The following is a 27,346-nucleotide window of genomic DNA, read 5'->3' as shown; positions in this document are numbered from 1 at the left end:
GTTCTGCCCGAGAACAATAAAAATTGAATTTGAACTTGGTTAAATGTACACTTATTTACAAACTTGATGATGCGGATTTATCCACATTACGAAATTGGTCACAAATAATTAACACAATAACAGTAAACGACATTCTCAGAGATCTTAGTCCACAGATTTTGAGAATGTTACACTTGTTTCGTTATTACTGACACTGAAGACGTGAAGGCTTGAGGCTTATACTCTTTATGAAGCATAGAAATCGTATAGTACTAGTTTTATACAAAAATCGAAGGTTTGAGTTCTTTTGCAGAATCAAGAACAAAGTATCAGAAATGATCAAGTATTTAAAAAAATTACCAATATTCTATTCGCGGTTTGCTTTTTTGCTACTATTTGTTTTAACCAATTAAAAGCTGAGTAGCCATACAATGACTTAGCCCATCGCAGGTGGCGGCAAGGCTCACGTATGGTCTTGGCAGTCAACATTTCGTGAAATGCGAGTGTGAGTGTCTCTGAAGAATGAATAATAGCATTTGCAACATAAGCTTCGTTAGGAGTGTTTGAACCGGGATGTAAATTAAACTGTGATTACTGTATTCGTACCACATGCTAAATATAGCTTAAAATCTGACATCTGTGGACAACCTAAGTTCAGACTGCCTGTCCGTCCCATCAAAGTGCACTAAGTATCCGCAGTGTGCTTCAAGGCTTTCTATTGTTAGACGTCTTAATGTTGGTCCACGCCAGTAGGTCTATGGGTTAATCCAGGCAATCAGACAAGTAACAACCTAATCACCCTACATAGCTTTCAATTTTGCCATGTGACTTGACAACACACAGTACAATACTCTGTCTTTTGTCTTTGCCACTAGTAACTTCGTAACGCTAAGTATTCCGACTATACGGACCATGGTTTGGCAAGCTGACAAAGTGATTTTCTCCGAACTTGGTGTAGTCTAAGGTTGTGTCATCACCTTTGTTCTCTGTCCCTGCAGTGGTCATGATCGCATTGTAGAAGTGTGCAATAGGATGATCAACCGCAGCGATATGCAGTTACTACATGCTTTCATCAACCTTAGTACTGACTCAGTCATAGACGTCGTAAAACCCAGTGTGTCTCGATTCGAGTTATCACACTACATCAGCATCGTGAGATAATATTATCATACAAGTCCCAGAGTAGTACAAGTGATAACTTTCAATAGCAATAGAAGAGGTACAAACCAAGAAAGTAGTAAATTTCAGTATTCAGGGTCTGAGGACATGAATAGGCTCGCCTTTACCATTTCCGACGATTCCTAGCCACGCTACTCAGTCTCAACTCGTCGGTTACGACTCGCGAAAATCCCAACATGTTTGTCTATGCCTACTTACATAACTGAGCCCAAAAGTCAGTGACAGGCAAATGCTGTCCTAGTTTGGTCGCTCCCAGCTTTCACCCTACTCATTTAACAAATATCGCTTTCCAAGGTAGGAGGTGGTAGGGCGTATGCAACGGATGTGCAGTTAACTTCGAGCGTTGACGATATGCTACTTCATCATTCCTCTCTGGCATTGCTATTATTTCGAGATACCATTTCACTTTGGTTGTACGACAGTATTTGTGCCAGATCAACATGACAGACTTGCGACTCGGTGATCCGTTTGATCGCTTACTACTTGTAGTTTCCTTTTGCTTTACTCTACGTTCAAAAATCGCAGCCATTGCACTAAGTTTACGAATTATATGTGCAACATCTGTTTGTACTCGATCTGGATTCATGTTTCATCCCTTGTGACGCATGGCCAACGGTAAGTCAACAGCGATTGACATGGGTCTAAAACTCAAATCTTACCATTGGTCTTGTCTTGGTAGTTCGTGAGTTAGCTTCTCCGCCACGACGATCTCGCATGGTATTGTTTACAATTGCCTATTCCCTTCAAAGTTAATTTTCGACTGTCTTGTTTAATTCCAAATATTCAATCCCTAAAGTTTGGTTAAATACATCCACTTTCGGGTCACCGAAGATGACTACAATTCTTTAACAGTCTGTCGTCAGCTAGTTGATAAATCGTTGACGTTTTGTGGTTTCAAATTCCTCTCACGCTAATCGAAAATGCACTGAAATGGTACGTTCTAGCAACGAGTTCCAAAAAGAGTAGAATCATAGTTTGTTATTGATTCAGAATAACTTGAATCCTGGTTGTGGTCGGCAAAAAATTGGATATAGTTATTATTTGATGTTAGGATGTTTCAGGAACAAAGTTAAGACCGACGGAATAAGAATAACATCCAGGGAGTTGTTTTTTCCTTGTACGACAGACGAATATTTCAAAACTAACAGTTTATCCTACCTGAGATAGCTTGTCAGTTACAGTAATACTTCATCAACAAGTAAAGTTAATTGTTCCATCCCGTTCGCTCTATGGCAATAGGTTACTATTTTAACATTAATTAAAAGTCCCGTTGTAAAATTCTTCCTGTAGCCATCATGAAGTTACCAATAATATTTCCTCACTCTTCTCTATTTTGCTAGTGTTGTCTAACTAGTGTCGAAACGAAAGTCCTGTTGACTGGACACCGTTCTTCGAGTATGCTTTTTCCTGATACAGGCTAAGAACGCTTATCATGAGTGCATCAACTCATGCTCAAAAATAACCGCTGTTTGGTAATGTCATGGAAATACATGTCATTTAAATTTTAATGGGTTACAAAGTTTAGTTTCAAGTTGCTCTTATCCATTCCGGTCGTCAGCCCCTGTTTAATTAACTACGTAAATTCGTATGACTTCGGACAAACTGCATACGTTCGAGTAGTGCTAAGCAGAGCTTTATCATAGATATCTTATTGACAGTTAATCATTGCATAGTATTGATACAAAGTGACATGATGATAATCATGAGTGTCTCATAAACTCGTCGGTGTGTTGGTCGTTTCTGAATTAATTATTGTTCTTGTTTTTTAGCGATATGGATCCTGCCTCCATTTTTGAGGATGCACTTAAAGGTCTTGCAACTAAGGATTTCGATAACGGAAATGCTAAACCATGTGACAGTCTACAAACGTCAGTTAATGGTTCTAGTGACTTTCTAAAACCTGAATCTTACATCACGTATCCCGACAGTCCACAATTACCTTCCATACAAAATACTCAGAAGGCTTCAGAAGAAGCTCCTGGTGCTTCTCAAAATGACATCATCCTCAGTGCTCTCATAAATGCTGGGATTGCCCCATCCTCTTTAAAACCTCAAGAAGTTTACTCTAATACTCCTTCAGTTTCAGTTACTGTGAATCCAAACGTCAAAGTTCTCAATGCTCAAGGTACTACCATACTGAGGGTTGTTCCATCAGGAAATGGCAGCAATTCACCAGTTCAGCAAGCATATCCTCCTCGAATGGCTAGTCAGTTGTTAAAGAAGCCTTCTGATAATGGTTTTACAATGTCTGGAATTACTCACATGCCAAATATCATACGGAAAAGGCCTCCTTCGCTTGTCGAAACTAGTCAGCCTTTTTCGAAAATCAGACGTGTACTTAACCATGGCCCAGTAGATAAAGACGTTAGCCATCAGATCACAGCATTTTCTGGTATGGGTACTGTCCCAACTAGCTCAAGTAAATGGTATGAGGCTCCTAATGTTTCACGACCATCCTTGCCTCCTCACTGCGTTCGGGTACCTAGTCATACTCAAATGACTCCCAGATCATACCCGTTGATAAAAGTAAGTTCCTAATTTTCGTTCAAATGTCTATTATTACATCTAGAATGTTCTTAGTTCCTGAATTTTTCAGTGTTGAATGCGATAACCTGTGTCTCACACTCCTGTCCAAGCTTTTGGGTTGCTCGTTCACATCTGTTCTGCAATAGTAAATCGATTCCATCAAGCTTCCTGTTACTACTTATCAGCTTCAAAAGCACCGAGTAATACCGAGACCAGTGTACATGTTAAAGGTTGACATGGACTTCTAGACATTCTTTTATATTCAAATTCAACTGCAACTATCCAACTTCTGTCTAATTCAATGCTAACTGAATACTAAGGGCCTTTGATCTAGACACTCGGAGATGAGAATAGATGCACTGCTTTCGCTTCTTGTAGTGTCGTTTCTCATATATAATTCATTGAACAGGACTGTGTTCTGCGTTATTCGTTAGAATGATATGTTTTCAAAGTTTATTAGCAGCTTGAAAGCTTTGTACACAAACACCTCACCCAGGGTGAGAGCACATAACCACCTATCTTTATTGTTCCACCCGAGCAGTAAGGTTACGCACAGTTGCTCAATCTCATCACTCTCCTTCAATTTTCCATCGATAATATTCTGGAAACAATTCTGATGGAAGTGGGTATTAGTGGTGTAGGTCTGTCATTTGAAAGAAGGCTTCGTTCTTTAGTATTTGCATTATATTGTCTTACTGTGCAATGATACTCAACCTATCCATATCTCAGTCACTTTGCAACCAATTTCTGTAGGTATGACATGCACTTTGCTCCTTCTAACTCCAAAGTACTTCTGCAGGACTTGAGGGGACCTGTGTTGTCACTCACTCTCTGTGGTCTGCCAGAAGTAGTCAAGGCCGTGCGTCAGGATAGTTGTGAGTGCTAATGGTGATGTGAACTATGAGACTAACCAACATGTAGTGAGAGCCAGATAGACTTGAGTCAATCTGGACAATCTTTGGGACTATCGTGATGTTGGTCTGGGTGTAAACTGTCGAGTTTGCAACGCCGCGTTAGTTCAGTCAGTCAGTCAATTAGAGCGATTTCACCCAGTGCCTGGGAAACCTGGCCTCGAGGTGAGGACATTCAACAACTCTCTGTTCTATCACCGTTGTCTCCGAATGATTGCTGACATTCAGTGGCAACACTTATCAACTACTCTGAGGTTTGGCAATATGTGTTCAGTTTCAATGAAGACAAATTAATTAACGTTACCAACTCGAAACAACAGCTTCGGTGAGCTGGACATGTGTCACATAAGTCATCCAAGTGGCTTCCACATCACGCAATAGTTAGCTGTACTGAGATGGAGTGGAAAATGTGGAGGTTATCAGTTTATAATATAGTAACGTGGTGTGATGGGAAGGTGAGCTATATAGGACTGTCATCAGTCGGTCCGACATAATCGCCTGGTCAGAGTTGTAGAGATGGGGCAACTCACTGACTTGATATTTTATCATATATAGTTCAGAATAGAAAGTGGTGCAGATCTTGCAGTAATTTCCTCTTACATTCGTCATAAAAAATGTACAACTCGTACAAACAGGAGAATTTCTGAATCGGTTTAATTTATTCAGAACTATTATGATGGTCATTAGGAACGTTGTCTACGTTAAAAATAGTAAGAGTTTAATCTGTAGATGAATTTGTTGATCACTACATAAATTCGCTTCTAATATTGATGTGTTGTTTTGTTTACAAACATGATTTTTTGAAGTCATTTTAGTATGCTATCGAGAAACTTGATGTCGTTTATTCTCTCTTTTAGCGAGATGAAGATATGGATGAAGATGAAGATTTAGCTCAAGCTGAAACGTATGCTGACTATATTCCGTCAAAACGTAAGAGAATTCATGTTTTCACAATATACATGCACTCATAATTAGTGCACTGCACATTAATTGTGTTGTGCTTCTAGGTGGGTGCAACATCAATGCTTGTGTATGCTACAGGACCAGCATTAGGAGAATTATTGCTTGGTAGTTTTGCATACTATAGTCTTCGATTAGTGTAAATATTTTTGGAATAACCCATATGATTTGATCATGTTCGTACTTCATGAGTTTGACTAAGTAATAAAGCGATCAAATTGACTAAGCGTCTATACAGTTGTTGGTAGGACATTTACTTTGTATTAGTGTATATATATTTTCATCAAATACACTGACCTGAATAAGATGATCGTTAAGATGACTACTATCAAATTGTCCTAGTCGTTATTAGCCTTATAAAATAGTTGGTTACATCTTCTTAACAAAACTTGAGAATAATTTCGACTGACTAAAAACAAAATGTTAAAAGTGACTTTATTTCCTAATGGAGTTGGAAAAAATGAGATGAAGGAGCAAAACATAATGTTCGTCTTTCAAACTTCTTCAGAGTTGCGGTCCAACATTAGTGGGTTTACTAAGGAAGGTATCAATGGGTATAGAGGTCCGAAATGGGTTCCGTCGACACACCTTATCTATTAGGCGCTCTTGTTTAAAAGAAATAACAAAATTTTTTTGATAGCCACAGACAAATCATTTTAGCTAACATTCACTTAAATACCAAAATCTAGTCATCTGATACACAAATAGAGGAAAGCAAACCTAAGGAAATAAGGTGTCTCAAAATTATATTCGACCCACTAGTTCAATATTTTACGTTAAATCTTATTAGCTGTTTTTCTGCACTGGCTATTTTCCTTAGTCTGATGACTTAATTGAAAAAGCTTATTGAAATAACTAACTTCAAAGGGGTTGCTGAGAAAAGTATTATATTGATTATGGAAAATGTATGACTCGAGTCTTGGTACATAAACCTATTTTCGGTTACTAAGTAACATTCGTAATTGTAACTAAATTTTTATTACAGCTTTCATAGGAGTTGAAGTCCTGATGTTATGTCTTGACTTGACAGTGGTATACAAATAAGGAACTTGCTACTCAAACTAAGATTTCAAGCGTTTTGTCTGGTGACACAAGTTTATTTGTTTTCAATCTTTCACTCTAAACTTGTAACCCTTTGTTACAACCTATTAACTTGTGTTCTCCGCTTTGTTGGTAAAAAATCTTTTTGTACCATCTCCACAATTAAAAAATAACAAGTCTTGCTGAACCTGAAAGTTTCGTATCGGGATTTCGATAATTCGTAGTGAAGCATTATATATATATTTACATATAAGGTGGTGGGGCAACCTTAGTAGATACAGTCCCATGATAGACGGTGACCAACAACAGGTTCATACGCCTTTTGTTCTCTCAGGATCCCGGAGCCCATATACATCAGGGTTTTCCAAATTCCCTATGTGGATCTCCTGTGTCCACCAACCCGGTTAATGCGCCGGACATTCGCCTTCCGCTCTCAATTTCGTAAACAGCACCCTCGCCACGAGAAGGCATCGAGCAGGACTTGCTTGATAGTGGCTGTATACATTTGTCCATGGGAAAGCATTTCGAGAGGGAGAGCGGACTTAATAGTTATACAATAAGATTATGTCAGTCCGTAAATAGATCCTAGCAATTACCATTCTCTTATTCTTCGTTCGGATATAACAATTACTCGACATTTACTCTTACAATTTATCAATTCTTGCGTATTATCTATTAGTCTTTACTGTTCTTCATTATTCTTTTGCGAAAAGACTGCTATATTCTGGAAAGTGCTGAAGACAGCAGTGGTGAATAATATGGTTGTGGACAGACATCTAAAGCCCTGTAAACTTCTGACAGGTGTTATCTTATTAAATGCTAACTATTCACTTCATTCATATATTTCTCCTTGTATTGTGTACGCTACCTATGTTGGCAAATATAAGTAGTATGTAACATCAGTCAGAGGTGGAATGCCTGGCTGCAGAAGATTGGGAAGATAAAATTGAAGAGTCAGTCAGTCAGTACCAACGTAGAACTTCGTACGTACGTACATCAGTTCGAGTTGCCACACCACATTAGCACAGAGATGCAGTGGTCGATTCAAACCCCGTAGTGCTAGATGTAGTAAGATTATAAGCTGTAATCACAAAAATTAAGGTTTGAAGATGTTATTCAAGGAATATAATCTAGTGAAATAAATTTGGAAAGAGAAAAAAGAAAGGGACATGAAGAAATCAGAAGATTAGAATTTGGGAGAACACAAAGAGTGGATGCACCGTTGCAAACGATTTTAAGCCATGTCATTCAAGGTCTCTAACCATCGGTTGCTTTCATCTCGCGGATCCCAACCAGGTAGTCTTCACCTACCAACATGACTCAGTCCACTTGTCAGTGACTTCATGAACTTGTGCCATGTTTTGGTCTGGCCGCCCCTAGCTTTCTTCCAACCTACTCATATACCACTGAACATAGCACGTCGAGGTAGTCGGTCGTTGGGCATACGTAACACGTGTCCCAGCCATCTCAACTGATGAAGTTTCATCACTTCATCAATTGATTTGCCATCCTTACCTAGTACCCGTTTCCTAACAACTGAGTTACTTACTCGATGGTCCCATGATATACGAGCAATGTTTCGAAGACACCTATGATCAAATACTAGTAACCTACGAATATCCTCTACTCTTACCGGCCATTTTTCACTACCATAAAGTAGGCTGGAACGAACTGCTGTGCAGTAAACACATCCTTTGTTTGATAGACGGATATCTCGCCTACGCCATAAGTGACGCAAGTTGGCAAAAGCTAGTCGAGCCTTCTGTATCCGTGCTGAGATTTCGTCACACACCAGACCACAAGGGCTGATGAGACTTCGAAGATAAGTGAAGTGGTCGACACGCTCAACTACTTCACTCCCTATCACTAGTTCGGGTGTGGATGTAACCCAATCCTGAAGCAACATTTTGCATTTCGAGGGAGAGAATCGCATCCCGAACATGCTTGCATTGTTGCTTAGAGTGGTCAGAAGACTCTGCATTTTGTCAGCGTCTTCACCAAATAAATCTATGTCATCAGCATATTCTAAGTCAACAAGTGAACCTCCCGGTAGAAGTTCAACCCCTGGAAATCTAGACGAGGAAAGTGTTATCTCTAAAAGTACGTCGACGACAAAGTTGAACAAGAATGGAGAGAATGGACAGCCCTGACGAACACCACTTGAGGTAATCAATTCTGATGACAGTTCGCCATAAGCTCTCATTCGACCAGTTGTGTTCGAGTAGAGCCTTCATAAGGTTAATGTACTTCTTTGGTACTCCTTTCAGTGACAAACACTGCCATAGAACCTCACGATCAACAGAGTCAAATGCCGCCTTAAGGTCGAGAAATACTATTATTGTGGGGCGTCTGAATGTGTGTCTGTGTTCTAGAACCTGGTGTAGTGTGAATATCTGATCTATACAACCACATCCAAGTCGAAAACCGGCCTGGTTTCCTCTAATCTGCTCTTCACGAGCTTTGATTAGGCGTCGAAGTATTATTGAAGCTAATATTTTAGACACTATATTAGTCAAACTGATTCCTCTGTGATTGTCACAAGAGGACTTTTGTCCTTTCTTATAGACTGGCACAATCAGTGATTGAGTCCAGTCAGATGGGATTACGTCCAGTTCCCAAATTCTACCTATGACCTCGGTTAATCTCATTGCTAATACTGGACCGCCATCCCTATCTTTCCGAGTCCTTATTGTTCCGTTTAGTCGGACAGCGCACATACGACTGTCTACTGGTATCCACTCTAAGAGAGCTAGTTCTGCCCTAGGACTCAATGTTATGCCTACGCCGGCGAGGCCACGGGAAGCAGAATCAGGGCTTCCAGATACCCGAAATGTGAATCGAGTCGGTTCTTTATTTTGGCATGGTGAGGTCAGATGAATGACGCTACTCGGATCCTGTATGCGCGTTTCGGAGACGCAGCACACATTGATGGCACGAGATTCTAAAGTCCTAGCTAAGGAAGCCTGCTGTCCTATTTGGCACAGTGCTTGGACGTTAAAAGCTCCTACGTGTGGTTTAGAGCGTGGTTTCAGGAGACCAGGAATAGCGTTCCATGTATTCGAATCGTTTGCCCTAGCGGTGCGAGGTGATAAAGAGATGTGAGAAGGGTTAGTCATGGAGATAAGAGAGGTATTAGGAGGTGTAGGAAGGATTTGAATGTGACCAACTTGATCTCGTGTGCTGTTACGGGTATGAGGGCTGATATCACTTCCCGGCTGCCCACACCGTGGAAGGGTATTTCTTGAGGAACCTGAAAAGGAAATTGGATTAGTGTTGGTCTTGACGACCTGGGAGCGTGACCGCAGAGCCCAAGGGACAACTGCTTGAGGCCGGTCGCGCACGGCCTTTTTGTGGAAGGTTTTTGACGTGTTAGCTCCGTTCTTCAAAGGGCCTTACCGCCGGAGACGGAAATCCGTGAGGTAAGGTGAGGTGTGACATTTTTAGGGTCGCCCTTTTCTAACCCCGCCCCTCCTTGTTGGAAGGCAGCATCGCTGTCATGCTGGTTGTCCGAGGGAAACACCTTACTGCTGTCACACCTCTGTACAGTCAGCAGTACGACTTCGCCCTCAGACCTTGAGTTGCTGCTTTTAGTCTTACCGTTCTCCAATCGACCTGCCTGGCATGGTAGAATCTACAGGAACATATGTTCCAGCCAATATAGCTCGGTTGGGTCATCATGATAGGCAAGGCCGACCACCGCGTCAAGGTAGCAGCTTCGGTCGGGAGAAAAACAGGAATATATACAGAGAGTAATTGTGACAACATCTGGAATGAAAGAACGATGAAGTTTGTAAGAAACAATCAATCGAAGATGCCCAAATGATGTATTTAATGTATGGTTTTAATATTTTACCAAGACATTAATGTTGCATTAAACAATAAATTGTTCTTTCCCATCTGAGTTCTTGTTCACTACAGTATATCTTCTGGCAGAACGGGACATCAATACATTAGAATCCCCGCGCGCAAGCAATGGTATAAAAGCTATACAACACCTTATCTAGCAAATTTACTATTTAATAAACAGGTTGTTAGAGTTGTCCTAGTCAATAACTTGTATTCTTTAGAATGTTTCTAACTGAAAAATGTTGTACAGATTAAAATCTTAAAATAGGCATTTCATTTAATTTCACGTAGCTTATCTACTTAACTATTTTATATATGTATGCAGTTATCAGTTTCTTTCACCTTGTTTCCTTTTCCATTGATAACAGTAAGAAATAACTTCATATGTTCTTAAAATATAATGACGTTCTTGTTATTTCAGTGAATTATGGACAAAAGCATCCAGATCCTGTTGTCGAGTCGAGTTCCTTGTCCAGTGTCTCTCCTCCAGATATTCATTATCGCCTGATTCTTCCGGATGAAGTTATCGAGCGGGCGTATCTTTCAGCTTTGCAACTGGAAGCAGTGGTGTACGCCTGTCAACGTCATGAGTGTATCTTACCGAATGGTCAACGTGCTGGTTTTTTAATTGGTACGTTATTTGTTGTTTGCGTAGTATTTATCATACATTTTCGTCGCTTAACAAAACTGCAAGCTGTGGTACTAGTTAACCAAACGTGAATTTATGTACTCATTTTATCCATTGAACTTGGTGCAGTGGGTCTCAAATTTTTTAAAGAATTGTTCAATTTTTTGTGAAGCTATTCATCCAGGATAACTAACCTTATGAATCGAATCTACCCGAGTCAAAGGACTAATCTAATGCTAATTAACATATGTTGTTATGTTCAACTCTTTTGGTCGTGAGGTTCTGTGTGTTTGTCATTCAAAGGCGTACCAATGAAGTGCATTGACTCTGTTAAGGCTTTCTACTCGAGCGGTTCTGATTAAGTCAGAGCTCAAGGCTAACTGGTATCAGAATTAATAACTTCACGTGTCGTTCATCAGGACTTTCATTTTCCCAGTTTTTATTTAACTTTGTCATAGAAAGGCTTTTAGCGACAGAACTTTCATCTTTTGATTTCAGGGGTCTATCTTGCATCAGGGGATCACATGATAACTTGGAATAGGCAGATTATATACTTCTGCTTGATGAAGACGCTGACAAAATACAGTCTTTTGACCACTTTAATAAGCAATTCAGGCATGCTTGGGATGCGATTCTCTCTTTAAATGCAAAGTGTTATTTCAAGAGTAGTCTGCGTCAGTGCCTGAATTAATGATAAGGAGTGGAAAAGTCGATCGTACAGACCACTTCATTTGCCTTAAGGTTGTCATCAGTGCTGATGTTCTGGTGTCTGATAAAACCTCAGCACGGATTCAGGAAATCCGATTGAAGTATGCCAACTTGAGTCACTCGTGGTTTGAGTGAGATGTCAGTCTGCCAACCAAAAGCGTGTGTACTGCAAAGAAGTCTGGTTTACCTTGTGGCTGTGGAACATTCTACGAAATTAGAAGACCTACATAGGCTACATGTTTTTAGTCATGTGTTTTCGAAGCATTGCTTGGGTCCCACGTAACTGTCGAGTGAGCAATGTTGAGGTAAGAGATAGGATACTAAGTAAAAATAGTGGGATTGTAAGTATTCATCGACTAAGGTGGTTAGGACGCACTTTTTGTATGCCTGGTAATTGCTTCAAATCGCAATGCTTGATATTACAGAAGTAGTTTGGGAGAAAGCTAGGAAACGCCAAACCGAAACTTGGCATCAATCCATGAGATCACTTACTTGATATGAGCCATGTGGATGGATACAGATTACCTAGTTGGAGTCCGTGTGATAACTGCGATCAGCAGTTGGAGACGGTAAAGTGGTTCTAAATCATTCATACTTGCGCAGATGCATTCTTTATTTCGCTTTAGATGTTAAGTCCCATTATTCCTCCATACATAATTCTTCCGTTTTTAGGAATCGTATTCTTAATATTCAGTCTTTCTCATTATCGTCGCTATCACATTATTACCATATCTTTTACTAATCACGTCAATTTTTTCTACCTCATTTTGCAATATTGTTGTGAAAACTTTGGTCAGTGCACATTTCTGCTAGGTTCTTTGTTGATCATGACTAACAGAGTAGTTTAGCAGTTAATATTTGTCTGTCAACTATAATTTTCAGAAAAGGTTTTTAGTTGTGCAGGTGTAATTAATCTTTTACTGTTAAATCTTACTAACTTTGTGTGCCTTGACTAAAAACCCTTGTCACTAATTTAGTAGCTTACTCAAGTATCTAACTATTGTAGCACGCGATTATTACATTTTAACGGTACAATCGGATAACAACTTCATTTTTATGAATACTTTTTAAATGATATTGAAGAGGTTAAGTTGTAGGTTCTTGGATAATACCTAGTTGTTTACCTCATAACAAGGGAACCAAATAATTTGGCTATAGTTTAAGTCATGGTCAGACTCATGATTTCTGAATATTCAGCTATTTGGAATGGTTATTACTCAATGACATTTTACGGGTTGTAAATATTACAAGTATTCAATGTAAAAATGAATACCGGTGAATCAAAATATTACTGTGTTCATATTTTTCAAGAATGACAACAGCTTCATAGTCATTGTAAGCTCGCTATAGGAAGCAAAACAAGTATTTCCCTAAACACTTTGTAGTCCAGTCATCTTCCAATAGTTGCAAAATTTTTAGGCATTATGAGGTTACTTCATTTTAGTCGAGAATATACACATTTCCATGCAGGTAAGAAAACATTTTTGTTACATGTGCATAACTGTGTTTTCAGAAATCCTCTCCTTTTCATATCGTTTTCATGAATAACATTATGTAACATTGTTACTATAAGTCTGAAGCTCATGATTAAACAATGGTATATCAATGAGCTACTGTATTGTTTCAATTATTAAGAAAATGTACTGTTATTAGTCGGTGTAGGGCCAGATGCGTAGTATAGCAACGTAAAGTGTTGTACTTTTGTATGACTTTTTAGATTATGTTCATTTTTCTGTTATTGACTTGTGAACAAGCGCTTCTTAGGCGCTAGACTTGCTTTTGATTATTCATCAAGTTTATGGTTGCCGTTTTTCTGCTGACAATACAAATCGACTTGTGACAATAAAAACACCATAGTATCCTTCGATATTTACTTTTGTTTATTCATATTATTTGATGATAATGCGGGTGAATTATTACAATATTTCTTAAAGTGGTGCATTTGCTTGCTCCACCACAGGCGACGGGGCAGGTGTGGGAAAAGGTCGCACCATTGCCGGAATATTATATGAAAATTATTTACGACATCGTAAGAAGGCCATTTGGCTCTCAGTTTCAAATGATTTGAAGGTCGATGCTGAACGCGATCTGCGTGACGTGGGCTTGGGAAAGATCAAGGTTCATTCCTTAAACAAGGTGAGACTGTTCGCCTTGGACTACATAAGGTCCATTCATTATTGATCCTGATGTTTATTTAACTGCTTTGTATTTCAGCCGTTGTTCTTATTCACCTATAAAGTCTAGTCGTATTAGGCGAAGTATGTTTTTTTTTTCAAAACAGATTTTCAACTATAATCTCCGTCGTTATAGCTATTCCGTAGGTAACTGGCTGTCTGATTGTTTTATGTGCAATCTACCTCACTGGAATTCGACTCATAAATAAAACTAATAAAATATATAAACATAAAGTAAGATTTCATTTAGCATTATATATTTTTATGGGCACTTGAAAAAGATGATACAGACTTCATAGATGACATCTAATTATCATTTTTGAAGGCATCCATGTACTCAACATCCTCAAGTATATTTAACAACAACAAAGAAAAAACAGATTTGTTTGTGTTCACAAACGGTGTGTACTAACTTTTGTGATGACATATTAGAATAATAATTTCTCTGATTATTTCCTCATAATCACATAAGTGGTTATAATGTTGTTTCCATGTGCTTGTAACAACAGTCTTGTATATAAATAGAAATTATCACATTCAATCCGTTTTCAATATCATTTCAATGTAGTTTCTTCATCATAAAATTCAATGATTACCTTAGAGATATAGTTTTTGTTTTTTCTGAATTCATTAGTAACATCATTAACAATATTCCACACTTCTATGTTTCTTTCTTCTTTTTTTTCTTTTTTTCTTTTTCTTCTTCTTCCACTATTCAGTTTAAATATGCTCGTATTTCTGGTAAAACTAATGGACGTGTAAAAAAAGGTGTTATTTTTTCTACTTATTCTTCATTGATTGGTGAAAGTCAAGGTAGTGCAAAAGCAAAATATAAAACTCGATTAAAACAACTTGTTCATTGGTGTGGGAAAAAATTCGATGGTGTTGTAAGTCAGTAATTAGTATTTTTTTATTTTTTTTCTCTTTTCATTTTTTCTAATGTGTATTGTTGAGCTAGTTTTTTTTTCTTCTTCACTTTGACCTTTATTATCCTCATAAATACAATTGGATTATCTTTGTTACTATGTGACTTGATTGAAACAAGATTGAAATTTAGTTGACAAATCTCATTCCATCTTTTCATATTGAATGTTACTTGTTTTTTCATATTTTACTAATTGTTACGGGGAAAATGATATAGATCTAGAAGGGGGATCTATGCTAAGCGCTTTTATATGTTACTATGGAGGGTTAATATTCTTGGCATTTAGAGTAATAGTGATTATACTGACTGTATTATTCTTCATTTGCTTACAAACGTTGACGTTTAACTGATATCAAACGATTTAAACAACTGGTTGATCTTTTAAAAATTTTCCTAACTTCAGTATTCACTTTATTTTTTAAAGATAGCTGTCTGAAATAAACTTTCATCGATATTTCTATAAATGAAACAATTTACTGAAAACTTTCTAACCAGTCGTACAATCTCATAGTCATCGCCAGTTTGTATTAACTGTACTGTAAAATGTTTTGCTAAGTTTTAATTTATCTAGTTATTTAAAATAAAGTTTTTAGCTAGATATTAATTGGTTTAAAGCATCTTTCATTTCGGATTATGTTGAAGCACGCTGCTTACCCCATTTTTAACGAACCAGCGATATTAGGTAAATAGGCAAGACTTTAGAATCTTCTTGTGTGAAAATTAAAAAATGTAATAACGTTTTATTCACTGTAATTCACATTTTTTCAACTTAGTTTATTTAGGAATATGATTATCCTACTGTCCAAGACGTATCCTGATTTGGTGAGAAGTTGAATGGGGTAATGTCCGTAAAATACTAGGCATTAGATTTATCGATTTAGATAACAAGGACTTAACAAAAGTATAGTACATACAGTTGCTAAATAACGTAAGAAATATTTCAGCAAAGATGGATAGTGGTTAGCAGTGGAATGCAGGACACGCGTTTCGTCCTATTTGGGACTCGTTAGCTGGGTGTACCTGCTTAAAAAGCTTGTGACTTAAGGCTATATCGAGGCAATTTGCACAGGATGCACATATGCCAACATGAGACTGATTGATTACAGTCCTAAATAGCAATGGGAAGATACAAGTAAAACAACACCAAGTAAATTTAACGTAGGAACTTCTTTGAAATATGAACATGTTTTCGAAAAGTTCTCATATGTAAAGATTTTCTGATCTTTAAGCCATCATTCTTTGTCTAGTCAACTAGTCATTTGATTCTGGTAGCATTCCAAATCCTTTCATAGGCAGGCGGTTACAATTTCTAGTGATCATACAAAATATTGTACCTTTATGGGATTTGCTGTGCGAAATATATATATATATATATATATATATATATATATATATATACTAACACCTTTGTCTTTTCATCGTTCTAAATTCAATGTTACTTTTCAATAATAATTTTACTTTCCACACAGATTGTGTTTGATGAATGTCATCGAGCTAAAAATTTAACTCCTAGTGGTTCTCAAAAACCTACAAAAACCGGTCTAACTGTACTTGAATTACAAAACAAACTACCAAATGCTCGGATTGTTTATGCCAGTGCAACAGGTGCCACTGAACCTCGTAACATGGCTTATATGACGCGTCTGGGACTGTGGGGTGATGGGACGCCATTTAAAACATTTAATTCATTCATCCAAACACTTGAGCGACGGGGTGTTGGTGCTATGGAATTGGTTGCTATGGACATGAAACTACGTGGAATGTATATTGCACGGCAGCTCAGTTTTCATGGTGTGAATTTCAGCATTAATGAAGTACTAATAGAGAACGTCAAATTAGGCCATGAAAGCTTTATTCATGTATATAATCAGTCAACTGACCTGGTTAGTGTTCCTTAACTCTATCATCTCATCACGATCAGTATACTCTCATGAATAATTCGTAATTTGTTTAACAAATATATATTAATATTCTGTTTGACATATGGCGTACATTAATCACTATAGATGTTATGTTCGGTCGTTTATTTTTTAGAAGCACGTGTAACTGACCAGTTTAAGTAGCAACCCCGAAAGTGGAACACATTTCTTTAGGTGGGTTTTTTAGTATTCCGGTTAAGCGAACAGATAATGGTCACCGTCTGCTGCAACTGTTCTCAGACAAGCATAAGGAAAAACATCGTCTAACATGGCAACCCCCTGCACCAAAACAACAATGTACTCAAATAGACCGCATTGCCATCATTCACCATTTGAAAGACTTAATAGAAGACTGCCACTCGTTTTGGAATACATGTCTAAACTCTGATCATGCTCTAGTACGAGCACTCATTTGCTTGTGTCTCACTGAATGCAGAAAAATTCACATAAAAAACCCACTTAAGTTGAACTCAGCGATGAGAAAACCAAAGATAAATTCCAGAAACAACTGAAGTCACAATTAGGCGATTTTGAAAACGAGGCTGATCCAGATGTTTCTTGGGATGATATACAGACAGCTATGGAAACAACAGCGACATTTGCTCGTGATTTAAACCAAAGGGTTACGAAAAACCAGTGGATTTCTACTAATTTTATTGCACTAATTGATTCTCATAAACTAATCCCATTAGGCTTTGAATACGATAAAGAGCGTAAACAAATCAGATCCAGGATAACTAAAAGTCTATGGAACGATCGTGAGCAGTGGTGGTCAACAAAAGCAAAAGAGATGGAAAAGTCGACGTCTGTGGGTAACACCAGACAGGTTTTGAGACTAATTAAAGAAATTCGAATTAAAATGTCAAATGTATCTCGGAAAAAGACCACACTTATCTGTTCCCAGCCCAGACGTTCCGAACGTTGGGCGAAACTTTACGGAGCATTTCAGCTGACCGTCAGCTACCCACCATTTCCAAATAGCCTGAATGAAATTTTGAAATAGTCCGCTTCTGACTCTAATCAAAGTTCATAAGTCTATAGCTAATCCATATGTATTAACTCCATAGGTTTTTAAGGATGGTGGCCTAGTTTTAGCGATAATGTTAACTAATATTTTACCTAAAATATGGGGGTTTGACGTAATCCCGTCTGACTGGTCTTAATGACTTATTGTCGCACTATATAAGAAGAGGTCAAGATCACCCAGTGACACCCATAGTGGGATTAATTCAACTAACATAGCATCTAAAATACTAACCTCAATAATTATCGGGCGCTTTACAAAAACCCACGAACTGGAAACACGCGAAAATCAGGCTGGCTTCAGACCTAGTCGTGGCTACATCGACCACATATTCACAATTCGTGGTGGTGGTCCTCCTTGACTTCAATGCAGCATTTGACTCTGTAGACCGGGAGGTTCTGTGGCAGTATCTATCATTGAGTGGTGTACCTCAGAAGTACACAAACCTTGTGAAGGCTCTTTACTCAAACACTACCAGTCGAGTCAGAGTTTATTGCGAACTGCCATCTAAATTTGCAACCTCAAGTGGTGTCCGGCAAGTCTGACCACCATCTCCATCTTTATTTAATTTCATCATTGACCTACTGCTGTGAATCCATTCATCACTAAACTTGCCACAGTCACGTAAACATTAGATACGTCGATCTACAAATGTTATAACCTGTTTTTTGTTTAGTTTATTGTTAATAATGTTATTAAATGCTGTTACTTTTTTCTCATAAATTATTTAGTGGGTGTATGCATATCGCTTCTTCTCAGAAGCGTCGCGTTTATTAGATCTAAGTGATCGTTATCGTAAAACTATGTGGGGACAGTTTTGGTCTGCTCACCAACGATTTTTCAAGTATCTTTGCATTGCTGCCAAAGTGGAAAAATGTGTTGAAATTGCTAAAACTGCTGTTGATGAGGGTAAAGTAAGTGGGTATTTGTTATCCTTCTTTGTTTGCCGAATTATGCTACCTAAATTAACTTAGAGTATTACTGGAATCTTACATATTGTGTTTGTTTTGAACTTGTTTGTGATCATGTGTTTATTGTTTATTTATTTTCGAAGAAAAAATAATTACCATCGTTAATGGGATGTTTTATTATTACTTAAAATTAGACGAACCTGAATGACATGTCTCCAAATCGTTTGCAATAACGCATGTGCATCCACCATTTGTGTTCTCCCAAATTCTAATCTTCTGAATTCTTCATTTCCCTTTCTTATTTTCTCTTTGCAAGTTTATTTCACTGGATTATACTCCGTGAATAATATTTTCAAACTCTAATCTTTCAGATTACTGCTTATACTTTTACTACCTCTACCACTATGGGATTTGAATCGATAATTTTATCTCTGTGCTAATGTGGTGTAGCAACTTGAACTGATGTACGTATGTACGAAGTTCTACGCTGTTACTGACTGATTGGGGGTATTATGCTAAGATTTAATTCAACAGTATTTCTCAGATTTTAAGAGATGCGATATAAAGTGTGCTAAATACACAGTTGTTAAATTTTATATGATTAGCTGCTTTCTCATTATTATTCACTGTAGATGTCAAGGGTAAAAACAATTCAATGATAACTCAAACAAATTCACTCACAGTATTGTCTACTTATCGTCTTTTTGAAATTCTATTTATTTGTTCATTTTGTATTGTTTGTTTAAATCTTCCCATTGATGTTCAGGACTGTAAATGATCAATCTATTATTAGCATATGTGCATACTGTGCGTCTTGCCTCGATATTGCCAAGTATTATAAGCAAAAAGGGATGGTGGCTAGCAGTCGAATCCAGGACGTGCTGACATTTCGTCCTATTTAAGACTTGTCAGCTGGATGTACCTGCATCTCAGAGTAAACATTATTATTACTAGTGGCTGTGCTACTTTGCTATCTCCACTTCAACCAGCGCACATATGTGCCATGTTCTAGATTACTCAAGACTGTCTAGCTCAATATTTTGGAGGCGTTGTCAACTTGTCTGTATGTGTTTATTTTTTGGTATAATTGGTCATCAAAAAAGTATTTATCATACAAATAAAGAGTTTATGTTCTTAATAAGTAAAGGAGGTAGCAGCAATCAATAAATTAAATACATGAACAATGATAAAGTATAACGCAAGCTGCACTTCAAATAATAATTCAACTTCCAAAGGAAGATGCTATTACTTTTATGACTAATTTAAGAGGAAATTACTGCAAGATCTGCACCACTTTCTATTCTGAACTATATCTGATAAAATATCAAGCCAGTGAGTTGCCCCATCTCTACAACTCTGACCAGGCGATTATGTCGGACCGACTGATGACAGTCCTATATAGCTCACTTTCTCATCACACCACGTTACTATGTTATAAACTGATCACCTCCACATTTTCCACTTCATCTCAGTACAGGTAAATATTGCGTGATGTGGAAGCCACTTAGATGACTTATGTGACACATGTCCAGCTCACCGAAGCCGCTGTTTCGAGTTGGTAACGTTAATTAATTTGTCTTCACTGAAACTGAACACACATTGTCAAAGCTCAGAGTAGTTGATAAGTGTTGCCACTGAATGTCAGCAATCATTCGGAGACAATGGTAATAGGACAGAGAGTTGTTGAATGTCCTCACCTCGAGGCCAGGTTTCGCAGGCACTGGGCGAAATCGCTCTAATTGACTGACTGACTGAACTAACGCGGCGTTGCAAACTCGACAGTCCAGATTAGCGCAAGTCTCTCTGGCTCTCACTATATGTTGGTTAGTCTCATAGTTCACATCACCATTAGCACTCACAACTATTCTGACGCACGGCCTTCACTACTTCTGGCAGATCATCACAGAGAGTGGGTGACAACACAGGTCCTCATTACTGCTTAGGAGTTCACTTATTTGAACTTAGGTTCGACGACATATTCGGTTGCTGAGTCAATTTTTTATGTGCAATTAGAGACACACCACGCATAATTTTGTCCATACATATCAGGAATAAACCCCACGTATTACTGTGGGAATGAAATAATGACTAAGCAACCAGTCATTGCCAGTGGCTATTAGTATTTCATTCCCTTTAGTATTTGATATTTTACGTTGATTGTGTAATATAATCGTTTATGTTTACCATTTTTAATGTAATCTAATCTGACTTGTGATCTGTTTTTTCTATGACCCTTTGAGATACCGTAAGTGTTGTTTATAAATCATATCTCTGTTTCTATTATCAGTGTGTTGTCATTGGTCTTCAGTCTACTGGTGAGGCCAAAACTCTAGAACAAGTTGAAGAATATGGTTTAGATTTAGGTGAATTCGTCTCAACTGCTAAGTAAGTTAATCTAAACTTTGATTTCAATATATCCATAATACCTTTTTCGGTAACTGCCACTTCGTTATATGATTTACATTTGGGCTCTATTACATTTTCAAACAATAAATATTATTTAGGTAATTATTTTTAGTTTACTTTCTAGGAACATTTTTGTATGTATTGTTGTAGGCTGAAGTATTTTACGTCGTTACAAAGGGGATTTATGGAATAATAAAGGTAAAGTTAACAATGTCTCGCTTGATACATCTAAAAATCTATGGTCTTTGTCAGAACTATGTAGCTTACTACACGCATAGAACCAATAAGCCACTTAGTGTGAAACATGAAATATGTGGGTGATATTATCTATATTTTTAAATCAATGTTCATCATTGTTAAAATCATATTTATTTGAAATTCTTTTTCTTTACAGGGGCGTGTTCCAGTGTCTGGTTGAAAAGTATTTTCCAACACCAACAAATGTTGATAATTTCTCTCTTCGAGGGGACAAACTAGCATCGGCAGGTGATCGCAGCTCTAATACAACTCTCAATAGAGCAGGACGCGCAATAGCTGCTGGTCAAGGAAGTGGTCTTGGGTTGAAAGATATTTTGGGTGAAAAAATGCTTGCAAAGCTAGTTGCTGGTGGTAGTTTATCTGGATCGAAATTAAGTGATGATTATGAAAATTCCAGTAAAGTTGACGGTGTAGGATCTGATTCTGATGACGATGATGGTAATGAACATTCTGATGAGTCAGATGATGATGATTCTGATTTGAATAATCCTCAAAAAGCTAATGGCTGTAATCTATCAGATGGAAATTCATCATCTGATTATTACGATTCAGACCTGGAAGTGAATTCACCAAACAACAATTCCAGTCGACATAGATCAAAAAAGTCGGATTCTTCTAAAAAGCAGTCTCATTCTGGCAAACGTAAACAAAAGTATAACCGAGCTGGTGGTTCACCGAATTGCTTGTCAGATGATTCGGACGAAGATTGGGATCCGGACGCGTTATTTGACAGCTTTCTAGCTCGCAACATGACTCTGTCCAATTCGACCACTAACAGTGACATAACCAAGCGATTCGATGACAGCAAGCACTTTGGAGATGATATTTGGGGTGATGAGTTGACTCGTAAATTATCACAACAGTATCTTATGGGTCGCGGTTCAGGTGCAGCTAATCAGTCGCTGATTGCTAACAATGAACTGAAGGTCTCTCCCGAAGAAGCTAAACGGCAATGTACTGAAATGCAAAGCTTACTTTTGCGTTTCATTGAAAAGCTTGGTCCAAAGTTACCTCCCAGCTCCCTTGATGAGTTGATTGACAAATTGGGTGGACCCTCACGGGTTGCTGAGATGACAGGTAGAAAGGGTCGTATGGTGATGGGGGATGATGGCCGCGTTTCTTATGAATCTCGTCGTGAAAGTGATGTCAATTTAGAACTACTTAATCTTACAGAAAAACAACGCTTCATGAATGGCGAGAAACTCATTGCTATTATCTCTGAGGCAGCCAGTAGTGGTATCTCTCTTCAGGCGGACCGAAGGGCATCTAATCAACGCCGACGTGTTCACATTACATTGGAACTTCCGTGGAGTGCAGATCGCGCAGTTCAACAGTTTGGTCGTACACACCGATCCAACCAGGTTAGCGCTCCAAAATATATCTTTCTGATTTCCAATTTGGCTGGTGAACAGCGTTTCGCCTCTACAGTTGCTAAACGTTTAGAGTCTCTTGGTGCTCTGACACATGGTGATAGACGAGCTACAGAAACTCGTGATTTGTCGCAGTTCAATCTGGATACTAAACTCGGACGAGAAGCTTTAGAGTTAGTATTACGTGCTTGTATTTGGGGCGATGAGGGCATAGTTGATCCTCCAAACGACTATATAACTGACACGCCTTTTGACGTTACTGTCGATCGGGACAATTTAAATGCTCAGTCTTTCTTTAACGATGTTAAAGCAAGTTTACAGGGTGTAGGTTTGGCTACTGGTCGATGTCGTGAAAAGGATAGTAATCAAATGTCTAAATTTTTGAACCGCATTTTAGGTATACGTGTTCATATTCAAAATGCACTCTTTCAATACTTTTCGGACACATTAGAAGAAGTTACCAGACGTGCTAAACGTGATAATCGTCTGGATCTCGGAATTTTGGATCTTGGTACTTCTGGTCAGAATTTGGAAATAACATGGACCAAAAGTTTTGATACGTGGTTTTTATCAGAATCTACTCAAGTTCATTTACACAAAGTAACTGCTGAACGCGGATTACCATGGTCGGGTGCTATGGAAATATACACTCAGCATGATGGTGTAAATGATGGTTTTTATTTGCCCTCGGTTATTAGTAACAATAAAATTGTTATACCTGTTCTAGCTGTTTATGTGAAAACTCGTAATACGCGATCGACCAGTAAATCCGATTCGAAATTATATCGTATCTATCGACCAAATACTGGTATGCAGGCACGACCAATTGAACTCGAAAAGTTACAGGAACGATATACTCGCGTTTCTAATCCTTCAGATTGTCAAGAGCCTTGGAGCCGGATATTTAAAGAAAGTGCTAGACGTTGCATTCATATGTTACTTCATGGGTTTTGTTCATCAACTATCCAAAGTCGAACATTATGTGAAGTCGGTTTACGAACGCGTAATTACTATGTTCTTAGCGGGTCAGTGTTAAATGTATGGGCTAGAATTGAACCTTTTCTTCAGCTGCGTTCAAATTCTACTCGTTGTATGCAAGTTGTACGTCTCAAGTCAAAGGATGGGAAACGTATTATTGGATCCCTTATCCCTCAAGAATGCGTCCAGGATGTTTTGGCTTGCTTGTCACTACCTCCTGAAACAGAGCACACATCTTCTAGTGATAACTTGGATAAAAAGTGTGGTTTGCCTCACATGGAAGAATCTTCAGGAATTTCAAATAATTTTAATTTATCACCTCATATTCCGAACGTTCCTTGGCCTAGAGGTCAAACATTTAGTGTAAACCCAACTCAGCAATCTAGATTATACAGTGGTCGTCCACCTTCATTTATAAATCAACGACCCAGTAATATTATACGAAAAAAGATCCCACCTCATAATCCTGGAAATACGTACCGTGGTTCACTGTTTACTCAGAGTTCATCTGAACAACGTCGTTTCGGCACACTACGAGAAACTTTAACCACTGATTTAAATTATATACCAAGTCATTCCAATGGTTATCTATCTACTACATTATCACAATCTCATGTATCCAATTCTTCTAAAGGTGTGAGTCCAATGTACTCAAACACTTCTATACACAATTTTGGATCTACTCGTTTAAATTCTAATACAAAAATGGGTAGTCGATTAAATGCTGCTCTATCATTACCATTACTCTCTGATAATCCTAATATTCAATATCAAACATCATGTAGTAGTACTACTACTAGTAGTAGTACTACGAATTATTCTTCCACATTAACTAATCGTATCAATGATATACCATTATCTAATATTTCATCTGTTAATAATAATACAATTATTCCTTCTAATTTCTCAACGAATACAATGAATAATGTTAAAAACCCTTCAAATAAAGTGACACGTTTCAAAATAAAATGGAAAGATGGTTAAAGAGTATATTCCATGATTATGATAGTCTTTCTATTGTTACTTTGTAAAGTCAATCTCTATTTGCACTTTCTTACTTACCCTTTTAAGAGACAGAGAGAGAGTATATGATTATGATAATGAATTTATCATATAAAACTAAAGATTTTCTTTCTTTTTTTTTCATCATTTAGTTTATTGAATTATTTTTCTACTAAACATTTCACTGGTGTCAATAATTAATTTTTAGATAATAATTTCGTGTAAAAAAAAGAGAAAAAAAAGAAGAGAAAAAGGATTATTCCTTCTTTCATCACATGAATTCAATTGTCATGTGTGTTCTGTATAATGAATCAATCTATGATGTAATCATATCTCCCTTCTTCTTCTTCTTCTTCGTCGTTGTTGTCGTTATTTTCTTCTTATTTACTTATATACGTACGCCTGTTACTTTCAATAGAGTATAGTCAGTCAGTCCATTGACTAATATTCTTCAACCCTATTCATATTGTCCTGGATCATTTTTCTTGCTTCCTTTCTTATTCTATCCCAATAGTTGTTTATTTCTTTTTGTTCATAACAGTTTTATTTGTATATAGTCCATTTTTTTTTCCTTATAAAAACAAGAAAAAGAAAAAAGGTTTGTCAAATGTGAAGATATTTCATGTTCTATTTTTTTTGTTGTTGCTGACTACCTCTTTGAAAAGACATGATAGTTACTGTATGTTTGAATTGTGAACAATCATTTCTTGCTTTCTTTCTTTCTTGTCTTTTCAATCTTTGATTTCTCTTAGTGTATTATTGCATCTATCTGAATGAACTTTTGTTGTTCTTCTCTTTTCTATTCCTAACCAATTGAACTTAGTCGATATTCTGTTTATGGTACTTGTAGAAGATATAATCAATTTGTATTTGTTTCTTATTTCAGATGAATAAAAACAATAAATATCTTTCTATAATAGTTACAAATGAGTAATATTAGTTCTTGACGAATGTTCTTGACATTCTTTGTTATTTATTTATCAGTTGAAGTTAGACATTAACATCGTTGGATGCTGACTCAATGGTCTAGTGGTTAAGCGCTCGCGCGCGCGCGAGAGACTGATAAATTCTGGGTGCGAATCTCGCAGGATCATGGATGCGCACTGCTGAGGGGTCCCGAAATAGGACGAAAGGGCCGTCCATGTTTTATATGGTCGTCTAGCTTTACTTGACTCATGATCTCAACCATTGAAATTACTATAATATCCGCAAAACCCCTTCTGATATTTATTTAAACATAAATATTGGTACACGGAGACACTAAATAGATATGCGCCACATGAATCATTCGATTTATGTGAGGGCTAGGATACTACCTGGGTGCCCAAACAGAAGCAGGTGGTTTACTTAAGGGGCCACATCCGGACCCTTCGATCTAAAGGTCTAATCCACAAGATAGTGGAGCGACGTTAGGTGATGTAGTCCCATGGTAGCCGGTGACCAATAATTGGTTCATACGCCATTTGTTCCTTCACGATCCTGGAGCCCATGTACACCATTGGTTTGGAATGAAGGTCTTCCAACTCCCCTAGGTGGATCCTCCGTGTTCACCAACCTAGTTATTCGCTATTCGTCTTCTCAGTTTCGTAAACAATACCCCCGTCAAGAGAAGGCAGTGAGTAGGATTTCTATGGCAGTGGTTGTATGCATGTGGCCATGTGAGATTATTTCGAGAGGGAGAGTTGACTTTCCCCACTCAGTCGTACCAGGGCATTTGAGGGCCATGTAGAACTGGTTTAAGTTTCTAAATGCGACGACTAAGCAAAACAAAATCTTAGTCATTTTTAGTAAAAATCTAAGTTCAATAATTCTCACTTCTCATGTTAATTCTGTGTTTATCGCACTCGTTAAATATTTACTAGCTTTATCTTGTATCCTGGATTTGACTTTAACATTGCTTACTGAGTTGTCTCAACGTACACGAGCAACGCCTCGCAGACACCTGTGGTCGAATACTAGCAGCTAACAAATCTATTTGTGAAGGTCACTTTTTACTAAGCGGGTTGCTGAGTGGTAGATTCATTCTACAACTGGGGTGTATCTCGTTTATGCCATAATTGGGCAAAGGTCAAATAATCTCTGAATCCACCAGGCCTGATGGGACTATAGGCCCTCGATCTGGCTCTATAACTAGTAACAATGTACCATAATATTGGGATTTTACACTTAACTCCGCATATTACTTAGGCTAACCCACTTTAGGCGACATTATTAATAAGAAACCGAATACAAATTATATTGAGAAGATTTATTACAAGCAAGGTGAGAAGTGAAACGGAAAAGGTAAATGTATCAGGTCTATCTAGCTATGACGTGGCTTATAGCCATGAATGATACAAGTGGGTATTTGGACATATATGATTGTGCGCACACATCAGTGACAAAATGACTTGGAAGATTAAAATAGTTATCTGTTGAAGAATGAGGATGGGTTGTGTTAAGCGTGTAACAATCCTAGTTGCTACGTGATACATGAATTAACCGCTATCTGTCATTAGATCGGGCGTTGATCATGACTAGTTCTGCGGCCGAATTCCACATCTAGAGTGAAGTTAAAGTTTGTTTTTCCTTGCTTGTGATCTGCTCTACTCTGGAAACATA

General features: G+C 37.7%; 1 protein-coding gene across 2 annotated transcripts; it reads left to right on the top strand.

The window, feature by feature from the left end:
• The first annotated feature begins 364 nt into the window (after positions 1–364).
• On the top strand, positions 365–25,704 carry SBNO1_1 (Protein strawberry notch 1). Of its 2 annotated transcripts, XM_051212773.1 has the most exons (10): positions 365–484; positions 2,928–3,684; positions 5,453–5,525; positions 10,864–11,073; positions 13,739–13,914; positions 14,672–14,839; positions 16,347–16,760; positions 18,552–18,734; positions 21,019–21,116; positions 21,532–25,704. In XM_051212773.1, exons 1-10 carry the CDS (start codon positions 477–479, stop codon positions 24,725–24,727), a joined length of 5,283 nt encoding a protein of 1,760 aa, XP_051068686.1. In that variant the 5' UTR covers positions 365–476; the 3' UTR covers positions 24,728–25,704. The 2 variants fall into 2 exon arrangements, with proteins under 2 accessions (XP_051068686.1, XP_051068687.1); XM_051212774.1 differs by lacking the exons at positions 10,864–11,073; positions 13,739–13,914; positions 14,672–14,839; ... (2 more) ...; positions 21,019–21,116; positions 21,532–25,704 and having other exon boundaries at positions 365–2,883; positions 5,453–8,709.
• Positions 25,705–27,346: the final 1,642 nt, after the last annotated feature.

The sequence above is a fragment of the Schistosoma haematobium genome, chromosome 3, assembly GCF_000699445.3.
Source record: "Schistosoma haematobium chromosome 3, whole genome shotgun sequence".
NCBI lineage: Eukaryota > Metazoa > Platyhelminthes > Trematoda > Strigeidida > Schistosomatidae > Schistosoma > Schistosoma haematobium.
This window is presented reverse-complemented; position numbering and strand designations above follow the sequence as displayed.

Bases quoted from the DNA above. Each gene is read 5' to 3' on its own strand.
- SBNO1_1 (XM_051212773.1), top strand. The intron at 13,915-14,671 runs GTGAGACTGTTC...TCCACTATTCAG, and splicing joins AGGTTCATTCCTTAAACAAG to TTTAAATATGCTCGTATTTC. The intron at 21,117-21,531 runs GTAAGTTAATCT...TTTTCTTTACAG, and splicing joins GAATTCGTCTCAACTGCTAA to GGGCGTGTTCCAGTGTCTGG.